Source organism: Eutrigla gurnardus, assembly GCF_963514095.1.
Source record: "Eutrigla gurnardus genome assembly, chromosome: 3".
In the NCBI taxonomy this organism is placed as follows: Eukaryota; Metazoa; Chordata; class Actinopteri; order Perciformes; family Triglidae; genus Eutrigla; species Eutrigla gurnardus.
This window is the reverse complement of record NC_139917.1, coordinates 18054834-18069395: the sequence shown is the minus strand read 5'-3', so window position 1 is coordinate 18069395 and position 14562 is coordinate 18054834. Positions and strand designations below refer to the sequence as shown.

Here is a 14562-nt window from a genome sequence, read left to right as displayed (position 1 = left end):
TAAAGCAACCAGTTGGCTCCTCTTTTATCCAAATCTGTCTCAGACCACAGAAAACATCATCATTTAGGTTCGCTCTTTTAGAAATGTGTGCAAATCTTTGTAAATTAGCAAATAAATAAGTGAACAACATGTACATAAAGAGCAGCTGAGCAGTGAATTATACATGGTTTATGTACACTGGTGGTGATTTTTTTTTTTCAGCAATAAATAACTTTGTGTTGTTGAACTAACATCTTGTGTATGTTTGTTGCTTTGGAAAGTGTTTTCATTTTCTGATCAATTCTGCAGAATTATTTCTGCCGCCACCCTGGAGGAAGCACTCTCCCCACTTGCACTCCGACTAATAAAGTGGTGTACAACAGTGGGATATGACAGAGCCCAGAGAAAGCTTCCACTGGAAGGGACGGACAGTATTGCCTGGAGCTCCATTAAGGCCTGTGTACTCCCCGCTCCTCTGCAGAGCCCCATTTAGCAGCTGTTCCATGTTCGGCACTCACTTTGCTTCTCACTCCCTGCGGGCCTCTGTCTTAAACATAGCTGTTCCCCCCCCCCCACACACACACACACACATACATCCAGCCCGCAGTGTATTCATTCTTTTGACAGAGACGAGATGGGACAGGTGCCCATCATATCCGTCCCTTCCTGATTCTGGGATGTGGAGTGTCAGGGGACCGCTGTTGAGACTCATGTTGTGTTTCTGATGCACAGAGATTTTGCCATTTATGTAATTTTACTCAGATACATTACATAAGTCTATGATCACGGAAAAGGAAGCGGTGATGGTTAGATTTGTAGAACCGTGTAAAAATGCTGTATGGCACATTTTATTCTTTACTCGTTTCCACCAGAAGGTCAAAGTACAGAGACGACCAGCTTGGCAACCTTTTAGTACTGAGTAACCACGTTGGCAGACACCAGTGAACCGACGGAAAAAGAGCAGAATCAACAAATATGTTCCTGTGACTTTGAGGCCACAGCTCGTCCTCTTCAACCTTCTGGCTACTTCGACCTTTATTAACAAAGACAATCTCGCTCTATGCTAAATACCAGTTGAAGTTAGAATAGAAATACAGAGGAAGTATGACATATTCTGTACTCTACGTGTTCTTTAGGGATTTTCACTCAGATTTTTCCTTGAGATTTGGTGATGAGCTGTGGGAAATCCTTTATTAGTTTGGGGGTTTTACATAAAATTGAAAGCTCACATTGATTACACTGGCTGTTATTCATTCCTGTCTCGGATTCATTCTTGTCACTCATTTCTTCTCTCAGACTGCAGGAGGCAGGCATGCACACTTAGGGAAGATATTAAATATGCACATCTTTTCTTGCTCAATGAAGCTATATCTTTCTCTTTCTCTCTCTCTCTCACACACACACACACACACCTCTGGACACTAATCACTACAAGCAACAAATTGTTGGGAATGCTTCACCTAGATCTGCTTGTCACTGTGTGCTGTAAAATACCTGTCTCGTGCTCTGTGGTCTTTTTTAATAAATCTCTTGGGTGTCGGTCAAAACAAGAAAGACCAAATGAGTGTTGTCACGCCTCAGCGCACATGTCGAGTCTGAGTGATAGATAGTACAGAAGCCGGCAGTGGTGAATTGACTTGAGTGTGTGTGTGTGTGTGTGTGTGTGTGAGAGAGAGATTGAGAGGCAGAGTTGCATAGATACAGCATTAAATGTTCAGCTTGTCTGAGATGAGTTTTGTGGGTAATTATTCCACAAACGGGGACACTGTGCTGTACCCTGTCATGCACTACTCTACATCTATTATTATGCACTTTGTGACATGAAAAGGGAATAATCATGTTGTTCATTAACTCCTTAAAGATGTTTTTTAAGAAGTTACAAAGAAAAGCAATGAGAAAGAAGACACTCTCACTGAGTGAGACGATCTGACATCCTTTAAGATGTTTGACTTATCATGAGGGAAAAAATGAGGCAAAATCAGGGTCGGAGCTCCTGTTGAGGACACTGAAGTCATGACCTTTTGCGGTGATGACATCACTATGAAGTAAGAAAGGCCTGGCCCTAACATTTTCATTCTGGTATAAGGGAAAAAAACACTCCTGCTTGTTTGTGTTTCTTGAAACCAATCACAGTTGTCTTGGACGGCGCTAAGCACAAGATGCAGCGATGGCGCCACGGCAAATAGTGCAGATAGCGGATGGAGAGGAGAATGCCAGCTGAAATAAGAAGTCAATGGCAGCTGGAGTCTCCAACCGGTGAGAACTGTTTTCACAGGCATAGTAGTAGGCCTACTCCTTGTGACAACTAATGTGGTTAAGGGTGATGTGTTGGCACGATGCAAAGAGAACAGCTCTAGAATGAGCTCTATCTCCGAAGATGTAGATATGAAGAGCTCAGGGAGTCCACCATGAAGCAGTACCCCAGAATGGACAGAGGCTGACTCAAGGGAGGGGTGAGCAGAGGGGCATTCAATTGGTTGCAATCCGCAACCTCATGGCTAGATGCCACTAAAACCTCAGCACTGCTCCTTTAATATGGGAAATTGGTGAAGCACCCCTTTGAAATACAACAGAATCAAGTGATTGATATAAATCCATCTAAATGATATCACGATGTTGCGGAGAAGGCTTTGAAACAACACTTTCACCATCATGAAAGGAGATTAAAAAATTGACAGGGCAAAAAGAAATGCCGACTTCCCAGTGTTGGCGTGTTCACCTAAAGAGTCAACTGATGAAATGATACCACGACTGCCCAGCTGACTGAAGAGGACGAGAATCCTAACAGCTGGTGCTGTCGGAGGGCCGAGCATTCTGCTTTATATATAGACAGGAGCATATGCAATCCCTCCGTCTGCATTCCTGTCCAACAGCACTGTGAGAAAGTTAACGCAATGAGGTCCCTCAAAGGAGATGCACAGCACCCCTTGTGAAGTGTAAATTTAGTCTGGCATGGCATCGCTTGAGAAACATGGGGAGGAAGATACAGGCAGATAGACAGGAGGGTCAGTCCTATTAAAATGTGCACGGGGGAGATTTTAGCATCAAACTGACAGTTACAAGCCAAGTTCATGGCTTATTTTGAGAATATGCACTGTTGAACTACCAAGGGATAGGAAGCTGTAACCGTATTTGAATGCCGTGGCTCATTAGTGTATGCACCATCCCATTCGGTTTTTATTTTAGATTCCGTCAAATCTAAGGAGAGAGGAAGAAGCACTGGTCGACAGACTCCTGCTAGAATAACAATCCTTCATTCAAATTCATGTCCCTCAAATATCACAAGCCACTTCTGGTAACCTGAAGTGTTTTGGTGAGTCATCTTAATCTCAATGCCATTTCATTCAAAAAATAATGAACCCTGAACGTTTGCCCAAATCTTTTCAAAATAAATATTTTCCATGGCAACATAAAAAAGGTGGTGTGTTTAAACCGGTACAGAAACACAAAAAAACGTAAAATGTATTATAATGGAGTTCAGTTTTTGGGGCCGACTCTAGAGCTGAAATGACTAGTTGATTAACTAATGAGTCAGTTGACACAAAATTAATCAGCACACTATATCAATAAGAGATTAATTACGTTTCCAGCAAAAATACCAAAATTCTCTGCTTCCAGCATTTGAAATATGAGGATTTGCTGCTGTTCTTTGTCATAAATGATAATAAAGTAAATATGAGTGTTGTGTGCCATTCATTATATGTCCATTTAGCCTTGTTTTTAAGATATACTGTCTTCCTCAAGTATACTCAATAAAGAAAACCTTCTTCTGAAAAGTTGTGACCCAGATGGAGCCCTGCCATCAAAGTTAGTTTCATTTAAAACAGGTCTGGCTGGAAAAAATGTTTTCATGCTGTGTAAACAACATAAAACCTTCCGGTTTGTGTGGGTGTGTAGGCCTATGTGTGTATTAACACTGGGTGGCGAGGTTGGGCCTCTGTAATGTAAAGAAAGTACAGCATGCTCTGGTTCTATAGTATAGTAAGATAATAGTCAGCACTATCCTCTCTATCCACCCACTTAAAGTCCAGTCTATCTGCCTCGAATCAGTCATACGTGGTCTAAATGAAACCTGTCAGTAATATAAACATACACCTCACGATTCCTTTACTTGACCTACATTTTCCCTGCCAACATCACCGGTCAGAAGACTGATGCAACTGGGCGTGTCGAACTACAAAACCCCGCCCATGTGCTGCGATCTAGTTCCTCATTGGCCAGAAGCTCGGCGTGTCTCTGTCGTGATTGGCCTGCGTCGCTGTCCTTCGCGGCTAAGGAGCGCATTGTGGATTGAGTATAGAGGAAGCCACGTTGACATAAAAAGTAGTGTTTTCGGGGTTTTTTTCTCACGCCGGTACACAACCGTCACGTCGTCAACGTACACCCGACAACCCAGAAACCTCGTTCGGAACCCTTAGGGAAAGGTAACCGTCTCCGTGTTATTGTATGTCTCATTCATTTATGGTAAGGGAAGCTAGTAACCGGCTAGCCGAGGACAGGCTAGGACATGCTACCATTGTCCATCAGCATCAACTGGATGTTAGCACTGGATTCACTAACGGCTTGTCAACGTTAGTTATCGGTAAAGGTCGAACTTAACACCTAAACAGAGTTTAAATTGTGATGTAAAGCAGTAATATTGAACGACAACGTTACAATCTCAGCTGGAGATTATGTCATCAACTTCATCATGATGTCATCAGATTACATTTATGGAGTTGATCTATTTACCCTGAATTAGGGCTCAGGTCTGTGTGTTCAGAAAGTTTAATTCAAATAAGCTTTATTTGAATGTAGTGCACACTCAGAAAGCAATACGTGTGCCCATGTCCTAGTAGAATCACCCATGGGTGCTGCCAAGTGTCAGAGTAGGTGTTTCATCATCCAGGATTTTTCACTAACCCGTCTCTGTACATTTTACAAAAAGTAGAATTTGGATCCACGATTATTCTGAAGTAAACATCAGGTTCTTTGAAGCAGTCAGACGGTTTCTGATTTTTTTTTTATTATTTATTTTTATAACAGGTCAAAGACGCCACATCATCTGACAGGATGAGTGTTGGATTCATTGGAGCGGGCCAGCTGGCTCACGCACTGGTGAAAGGGTTCACGGCTGCAGGTGAGGACACTTGCTTTGTAGTTTGTTTTCTTTAATATTAGTCTTCTAAAGTCACTAAAGTCAAATGATATGTCAACTGATTTTGGTTGGATTAGAAAAACATGCAGTCACAGCTGTGCATACACCTTATTCACTTAAAAAGGCCTGCAGACTTCCACAACTTGATTTATTACCATGTTTGCACAGCAATAGACACATCCTGTATCTGGTATTGGCATTTATTAAATTTTAATGGCTTTGTAATATTGTTTCCTTAATTTCTTTTGTACTTAAATAGCACTTTATCTGTTTTGAGCTCCAATTTAGCCGGGTTTTCCTGCTGCTATACATGCTAATTTTCTCTCTGGGGATTAGTGAGGTCGAAGACTTGAGATTTCCGAACTCATTGCATGTCCTCATAGCTCTCACACCACTTCCTCCTGTCTTCTTCCTCAGGTGTAATTGCTACACACAGGATTACAGCCAGCTCCCCAGACTCGGAGCTACCCACTGTGTCGGGCCTGAGGGTGAGAAGACAAGCTTCTGCTTTGTTGTGTGGTGTCTGGAAATGGGAGGTCAAATGGAAACATTAGTGCGATTGTAGGCTTGTCGTAATAACACCTGTTTGCTTTCCTCCCCATACCTCTTAACTCCCCCCTCTCTGTTCACCATCACTGTTTTCTTTTAATTGCTTCTTCTTTTATAGAAAATGGGGGTGAACCTGACGACTAGCAACAAAGAAGCAGTCAATAAGAGTGATGTGCTCTTCCTGGCTGTGAAACCCCACATCATCCCCTTCGTTCTGGATGAGATTGGGCCAGATATCGAGGACCGTCATCTCATAGTCTCATGTGCAGCAGGAGTCACCATCAGCTCCATAGAGAAGGTTAGTCTCAACAAATCCTCTTCCTAGCTCAAATGAGATTTAATCAAACTGTGTGAAAGACCATTGTTTTACTTCCCGGCACCTTGACACATCTATCCTGCGTTTCCATTCTTGTGATTTCACAGAAGTTGCTTCAGTACCGTCCAGCTCCTAAAGTCATGAGGTGTATGACTAATACTCCAGTGGTGGTGAGAGAGGGAGCCACAGTGTATGCAACTGGGACACATGCAGAGGTAAAGGGCAGGGAGATGGTGACATTTGTTTTAAGCATGTCCGTTTGTGCGCTGCATCTCAGATAAAAGATCAGAATGCTGCATAGAAAGGTTGAACTCGACCTTTTGCTTTTGACAAAGTATTCCACGTCATTACCAGCATGCTCTCCTGCTTCTTTCAGGTGGAGGACGGCAAGTTACTGGAGCAGCTGATGGCCAGTGTTGGTTTCTGCACGGAGGTGGAGGAAGACCTCATTGATGCCGTCACTGGGCTGAGTGGAAGTGGACCCGCCTATGTAAGTAACTGCGGGCCTGTGTGTTTGTCAAATGAGAGTATGTTATGTGATGCATACAACAAGAATCAGAGTAAAATGTGGCCACCACTTTGGGTGTAATCTGTTTATCCTAAAATTACAAGTTTATGTTAACAGCCAATGGATTCTTTACAAAAACAGAAACTATCATCTAATTTTTCTCCAAAATCTTCTTTATGCTCTCGAAGAACTGAAGGGACATATTTTCATTGCTGTAGGAACGATCTGATGGGGTTCCATCTTTGAAAGACTTATCTTTAGCTGTTGTCATTTATTGTTTATGAATTACGTAAATCACAAAAATGTCAATCACAAGTTAACAAGCCATCAAAGTGATGCTAATGTTGAAAAACTCTTAATTACATTCATAAGATATAGCAAAAAGTAAGAACATCTTCATAGCTGTAAGCAGCAGGTGTGGAATATTTTACTTGATAAACTTACTCTTCTTAAATATGTTTATTTTGTGTTAATTTACTTAGTTGATCATCCTCAAAGTCCTGTTTGTTTCATACACAGCAGTCTAAATAATGCTGGCTGTTAAAATCCTCTGTGGCTGGTAATCTTTTGACATGTTGTCAGACTTGACGTCTAGACAGAAAAAGCTGTGGCAGGGTTTTATTTAGTATCAACACATTTTTCTCTCATAAATCTCCTCCACAAAACATGAGGTAGCCCAGTTGTGATAATGGCTTGTATTGCCATGCTTGTTTTTCCCAAATCTGTTTAACTCCTGCTTTATAAAACAGTCACATCAAATGCCTACTTAGCAGGCAGAGGTGTGTGTAGCGGTTGAGGAAATTAAGAATAATTCTGTCTGTGGGTTTTATCTGCTGTCTGCATAGAGCTTGAGCTTTAAACCCGTATTTTTAAATGTAGACTTGAAAGTGATATTTATCTTCACTGTGAGGAGGTAGCAAGGTCACGTTGATTTATTGGACGGCAGTGTTGGAGTCAACTTATTGTTCTACTTCATGCTATGCAGAGTGGACTGGAGGCTAAATGGTCGTGTGTGTGTGTGTGTGTGTGTGCGTGTGTTCTAACAGGCATTCACAGCCCTGGATGCTCTTGCAGATGGAGGAGTGAAGATGGGTCTGCCCAGAAGACTGGCTGTCAGACTTGGAGCTCAGGCCCTATTGGTCAGTTGTGTTTCGTTTTGCTGCACCTATTACCTCAAGTCTCCTTGATTACTCATTGGCTGTTTTTGGATGCAGAAAACGCATCAAGATTGGGTTTCTGCTTTTAATCCACCAAACATTTCTGCTGTCTCATAACTGCTGACTTACTGCACTAAAAATGATGAAACTCTGGAATTAGAAAAGCCTGAGTGGTATTCTGACTTGACAAAAAAAAAAAAAAAAGGTTTAAAGATCAATTATCAACATGCTGCTGTTTTCTGCAGGCACTATTATGCAGGTGAGTGGTTAAAAACAGAACTTTCTAATTGCTGCTTGGAGCCTGATTAATAAACATAGATATTGCTTAAGTTGTTAATTCAACCTGTTTTAATCACAATTTGGCAGTTTGTCAAAATAGATTACTGGGAGCGATTCACTCCAAACCCGTTTTTTGCAATCATGGCAGCAGTTTGCAACTTTGCATTAATATGAATAATGATCTGGGTTTTTTCTGCCCGAGTCTTTTCAGATTTATTTGTTGTAGACCGAGTGTCTCCGCTTGTTCACGCATTTGTCTGCAGGAACCCAAAGCTCACCTCACCAAACCTCACCAAAGGCACTGTAGTTGCATAGTCATGCTCTCCTATTGGAAGCTGCGTGGTACATCTTTCACTAAGAAAATCTTTGACTGTGTTTACATCAGAATAGATTTCATTTCTTGCATTAACTTTAGTTGTGATTGATCCTCCATTAAAATGTGTGCACCTTTCATCTTAGATTGATCTATATACATTATAATGTATCAACACATGGCTATGTAGAACTAAACAATACAGTGTTGCCAATATGTCTACTCCTGCTTCCTAAATTCTGTCATGTTGCTGTTTCTCTTCAGGGAGCAGCTAAGATGCTGCTGGACTCGGAGCAGCACCCCGGCCAGTTGAAGGACAACGTGTGCTCCCCAGGGGGCGCCACCATTCACGCCTTGCATGTCATGGAGAGCGGTGGCTTCCGCAGCCTCCTGATCAACGCAGTGGAGGCTTCGTGCATTCGGACAAGGTGAGATGGTTGCACCTGCGAATGCGAGTCACGCATCTAATCCATCAGCATGAGCAGCTTTCGACCCAACATTTTGAGTTGTTGAGGTGTGGTGGATTATTTTCAAATTCAAATTATTCTGTTTAAAATAACATTATTATTATTTATATGATTAGTTTATAAAATGTCAAAATGACCGAAATTGTCAAATCACACATTTCTAGAGCCGAAGTAGTGTATTGATTCAGTTTACTGCTGTTTTAAGCAGAGGAAACATTTTAAGAATATGAAACCACCATTGTGATGTAAATTAAAGAAAAAAAAGATTTTCTGAGAAGCCAATAAATCATTCACCAACATTTTGTCACAAGATTTGAAAATATTCTATTTTCATATTCTTTCAAGACCATAAACACTCCGATCTCATAGCAGACAACTTAAAAGTATTTTGCTGTCTTCATGCGTTATAGTTGAAATATGCTCTGAACACACACACACACACATCCCTACATGTCTAAATGCTAGGTTTTCTCTCACAGGGAGCTGCAGTATCTAGCAGACCAGGAACGCATCTCCCCAGCAGCCATCAAGAAAACTACACTGGACAAGGTCCTCCAGCAGCCTGGAGTAACAGTCAGCGGTGTGGCTAATGGAAACGGCAGATCGGGGCTCAGCCTCTTCAACAATCGCGGCCCCAACAAGAAGAAGAACTGAGTACACAGAGGCAGGCACACACACACACACACACACACATGGACATAGTTGCTGCTTAGACAGCTGATCTGGTCTGAAATCACATCCAAATTACTTACAGAAGTACCAAATTATTTATTCATACTGAAGTTACACGTGGACTTTGGACCTGCTGGTGTCACCCAACACATTACACACAAGCACAGGTGCATTCTGGGTGCGTTGCCCACAGTTATAGCCTTATGTTGTGAGGCAGGATTACTGTCTACACTCGTACAAATCGAGATACGGACTGAAGAGTAAAAGTGCATTTACAATCTGTTGTCTGTCTGTATTTGGGCTTGAGACTATCTAGGGCTGTTTTATGGTAATGACCTAGTGGGGCATCATGGGATCCTGGTACACACCAGGCAGCAGATGGCTGCTGGGATAGCATCAAGCTCTTTATGTTGGTCTTTTAATGTCTTTTTTTTTTTTTTAAACAAAAAAATGAAAGCCACAATGTAAATCTTCTTATACTCTTCATTCATTTGTGTGTGCGAATATTTATATTTTGTTTGGCCACCATTTTTATACTGTTAACGACTGAATATGGGTTGGACAAAAAAATGTAACAATTTAACTTTTGGTTGTTTTGATTGTCTTACACAAACAGTTTGGTCATGGATAAAATAATGTCCTTGCAGTGTAACAGTGGGGTTTAGCACATTGAGAAATTGTGCCTTTGACCCTGTGAACCACACAGAACAAAAAAATTGTTTTCTTCCATATAGAGGTATAGAGGTCATTTAAAGCTTTAACGCCTGCATTTTCCTCAAATCGCTTTGTTCATTTCCTGTCTGGTTGGTCTTAAAAGCCAAATCTTGGTTGTTTATATAACGTAAAGGCACTTTTTTTTTTACATTTTCTCATAAAGGAATGGGATGTTGATCCCTAAAATTCCTACAAGAAATTTGTCTCCACATAGAAACCAGATGACATGAAGATATATATTCGTACAGCATCAGTCCGTCCTAACCGTATTTTCTATTATTTGTTATTTTCATCCCCATTATGTTGTATGTTTATGTCTAGTTTTGTTGTATCAACCACTGAGTTGCTGCACCAGTCAAAAAAATACAAATAAAAAAGCAGACCAAATACTTTTGTTCCTAAGGTTTGCCCCTGAATTGAATCAGTCTGGTTTGACTCTCTGTAATCTAAACTGACTCTACTCAGCTCCATGTGTTTTCCCAACTCTTGGGAAACTCTTCTTTGTTTTACACTTGCACTTTGAGGTTTCCATTTGACCAGGTCTGACCAGACCTGCTCAGCGAGTTAGACTCACCCTGGCCTGCAGATGGCGCCCTATGATCAAACGGACCAATTGTACATGTCTAGTAAACTCAAATTTCCCTCTTCACATAGCTGCCGACTAAGTGTGACTTAAAATGGACTCTGGACTAACATCAATTTTAACTACACCACCTCACTTATTGATAAATAGCATTAGCTGGAGTGTTTCGTTTTCAGTGCCTCTTGAGTGTCTTCCCAATCACGTTCTTTTTATATGCCTTGAATTAAAGAAAAAATAATTAGAGGTAGAATTTTAACAAATTAATTTAAAGTTTGTACTCAAACTAGCGGTTAGACGCCTCAAAATTGTCGCCAGATAAATCTGAGGGGTCTTGAGATGAATAATGGGAGAGGAGCAAAGAAAAGGTTCTGCTGCACACATTTATATCAGTTTTTTTTTTTTACACTATTCTCTTTCCTGAAATCTTTCGAGCCTCAAATGGTTATTTAAATGAAACTATTTGAGAAGTTTACAGGAGCACAACTGCTTAAGTGTTACTGCTAAAACCTGAAACGTGACAAGGAGGCGTCATTAGGCACAGCTGTTTTGTAATCTTTGCATGCATACTTTGTATTGTACAACGTTACACTAGTCTATTTTATAATGTGAAATCAGAATCTGAAATACGCAAGTAAAATACAAGTACCTCCATGGTGTGTGTGTGTGTGTGTGTGTGTGTGTGTGTGTGTGTGTGTGTGTGTGTGTGTGTGTGTGTGTGTGTGTGTGTGTGTGTGTGTGTGTGTGTGTGTGTGTGTGTGTGTGTGTGTACACAGCACATGAATAAATGTTTCTTTCCCCCACCGGGTGCTGCGAGCTTAGAAACTAAATATTAATGAGTTCTGAATTGGTGTGGACAGAAGTGCAGTTACATTTGTGTATGTTATGAGATTGCGTAGCAGCATCAGACTTGAAGTCTGTGAAGTACTCAAGACTAGATATTTGGGCCCATTCCGACGCTCCGGGCTGGTACATTTTGGATTAGCAGATGCCACTTTGTGTTGGAATGAGATAGGCCTGTGGGTCTATTCAGGCTGCACACAGGTGTATAATGGCGAAGTAAAAATGATGGAGAAAAAGTGATGGTTTGTAAAGAGCCATGTCCTCATTATAATTGAACAATTTGTAGCTGTTGTAGGATTAGCTTATTTTCCTTAAACTAATACACACACTAGTGTCCCTTGATTAAATTGCGCCCCCATGCTCTTAGTGCACTCGAGCTGTTTATTTGTGCGTGCAATGGTTTTTCCTCCGCCGCTGAAGTATCTCTGTAATCCCCCTTTTATTGTGAAAGGTTATTCTCCGCATGCTCCTAGCTCTGTCTGTTAAGATTAGCCATTCCTGGAGAGACTTCCATTTGCCTCTCATTATTTGACTCCTGTTACCTTTCGTCGGTCAGGCAGCTTTGAGCACCTCTCTTCCACCTAAGGTGAAGAGGATGTGCTCTGTGTCAATCATCTTGACACTGGCAGAGGGTCTAAGACGGCGGTTCAATGGCAGATAATCCTGAGTGGAAAGTTTTGACTGTGTGTGTGTGTGTGTGTGTGTGCGTGTGTGTGCGTGTGTGCATGCGTGTGCACGCCCCAGCCCAGCATGGGATTTCTGTCCACAGGTAGGCCAGATGCTACCTGTCATCTCCATTCAATCAATGTAATCACTGACCTTTGCAGTAACATGGTTGTTTGCATATCGCATCAAGGCCAGGAGGAGTGCCAGAAACGAAGATGAGTGACTCGATGGAACGGCTATTTCTTTGGTTTTCGCCTCCACCACCGTACATCCATCCAATCCTTTCTAAAATAAAAAACACGTAGAGAATAGGATGGAGGTGATGGAAGACAAACGTCCCACTTTTTCACTGTGCACCACTATTGTGTGTGTGTGTGTGTGAGTGTGCGTGTGTGCGTGTGTGCGTGTGTGTGTGTGTGTGTGTGTGTGTGTGTGTCTCCCATGCACAGTATGATCTCTGGGCTGATACAGTATCAGCTCGGTGCAGCTGTCTGACGAAACGGTTGCAGAAAGAGGAAGCTCTAATGGTTACCACACAATGAGTGAATCTGCAGTATAGGCTTCCCTCTCATGCCAACTTGCAATGTACAGAGGATTCCTGAGGGCACGCAGCTTTGGTCTGCTGATGTTTATCTGCGAGTCAGACATGCACAGAGATATGTACGTCTGTCCTCAGATTCTGATCTCATAAGTACAAGCAGCAATGCAAGTTGTACATAATACAGAATGGGCCTTTTCACTGTTATTATTGGTTAGTTTATATTGTTGGGTTGTTATGACTTATGCATTAACCCAAAGGTAGCATTTTAATACTGTGTCTAATTGAGGTGAACTGTGCTGTTGTTTGGCTCTTTCAGGTATTAAAAAAGCAATTTATTTTATTAACTGATAAAATGCTTGTAGTACAAAATCCTCATATTCCAACTTTACTGATTTGAAATATGTTTTAATAAATGTGGTTAGGTAAACGGTATGATATTTTCATCTAAAATGTAGTGGAGTACAAGTATAATGTAGCATAAAAGTACCTCATAATCTTACTTAAGGAGCACTTACAGTAAGAGTGACTGTTACTTTCCGCCTATGTGTTGACACATGAAGAGTTTTTCAGTGGTTTAGCTTCCACAAGGGCCTACAAGCAGCGTTTATTATGCAGATTGCTATATTTCAGAGTAATTAAATGCTGGAATATATTTAGTAATATATTGTAATATATAGTGGAGGATTGGTGTGCTTGAAATGCTCCCAATCTCATATATAGCACCTTTAATATAGCAGGTAACCTTGTGGATAATTCAAAGTACTTGACTGAGTATCTTAATCTATAATCATCCCGTACATCATGTTCATATTCTGTATTATTAACCTGAATCTCCAAAACAACTAGTGACTCAAACTGTCTGGTAAATGTAATGGAGTGAAAAGTACAGTATTTGCCTTTTTAAGTGTAAAAGGGGAAAAATGGAAATATTCAAGTACAAGTACCTGAGTAAATGCACGGTTACATTTCCTCAATATGCAGATGCAGCCTTTCCTCAGGAGCTTTTCTTAAATATCACACTAAATTTAAGCGGTATTTCAAAATATATCTTCAGTTTTAGCAGCCTGGCAAAGATTTACTTTACAATTTGGCCCGTGAACGCCCGAGTGGGGATATAAGTCGTTGAATATGTAACACCGGCTATTTTTCATAAACTGAGTGGCATTATCCAGAAATAGGCTGCTATTATTGGTTGAGTGCTTTCTTGTCTTGTATTGAAAGTCATTAGTTTCTCAGAAATGGAAATGGAGTATTGATAAACTACTGTACATTGGTCCTAATTGTTTTGTTTTGTTTTTTAAATTGTACTGTAATTGAGGATGGATGGTGCATGATATATGATCAGTTTATAGAGGTTAATGGCTTTCAGGCAGCTCCTGACTGGAAAAGTGGGAATTTAAAGTTGTCAGGTAGCCAGCCAGACAAAAACTGCTACCCCCCCCCCAGTGTTGTACGTCCATTCTAAATACAAGTTAATTACAATGTCTTGGCCTCAATAAAAATGGTAAACATGAGGTTTTTGTAAACTTGACAAATGTGTTCTCTGGAACCTGAGTCAGGAGCTCGTCATTTCTGATACTGCCATATCATATCCTTCTTTTAGAGGAAGAGTAATACCGCGATATCAATCTACATGACAGTTAGATGTTTTGTGCAATTAAAGTCATCAGCTTACAAAAAAAAAAAAAAAAAAAATACAGGACCTGTAAAGTAAAATGTCAAGCCAGTACTTAATGGTTATGTGTTTACTCTGTATGTATGGTAGCCTATTTCTATTTGTGTATGTCTTTTCAAATTTTGGTAACCAGTGGTATTTTTTTTTTTTAATTTTAAACACCGAA

The 14562-nt window shown here is 40.8% G+C and overlaps 1 protein-coding gene across 1 annotated transcript; it reads left to right on the top strand.

Annotated features, from left to right (window-relative positions):
• The first annotated feature begins 4253 nt into the window (after positions 1–4253).
• On the top strand, positions 4254–9814 carry pycr1b (pyrroline-5-carboxylate reductase 1b). The gene is made up of 9 exons (XM_084005414.1): positions 4254–4403; positions 5005–5098; positions 5534–5604; positions 5784–5963; positions 6089–6196; positions 6358–6471; positions 7536–7628; positions 8503–8666; positions 9185–9814. Exons 2-9 carry the CDS (start codon positions 5032–5034, stop codon positions 9357–9359), a joined length of 972 nt encoding a protein of 323 aa, XP_083861540.1. The 5' UTR covers positions 4254–4403; positions 5005–5031; the 3' UTR covers positions 9360–9814.
• The last annotated feature ends 4748 nt before the right edge of the window (positions 9815–14562 follow it).

What these genes read in the sequence shown, in the direction of transcription:
- pycr1b (XM_084005414.1), top strand. Translation starts at nt 5,032, where the DNA reads ATGAGTGTTGGATTCATTGGAGCGGGCCAGCTGGCTCACGCACTGGTG. An exon ending in GAAAGGGTTCACGGCTGCAG is followed by an intron (nt 5,099 to 5,533) that starts GTGAGGACACTT and finishes CTTCTTCCTCAG; the next exon opens with GTGTAATTGCTACACACAGG. An exon ending in CCATCAGCTCCATAGAGAAG is followed by an intron (nt 5,964 to 6,088) that starts GTTAGTCTCAAC and finishes GTGATTTCACAG; the next exon opens with AAGTTGCTTCAGTACCGTCC.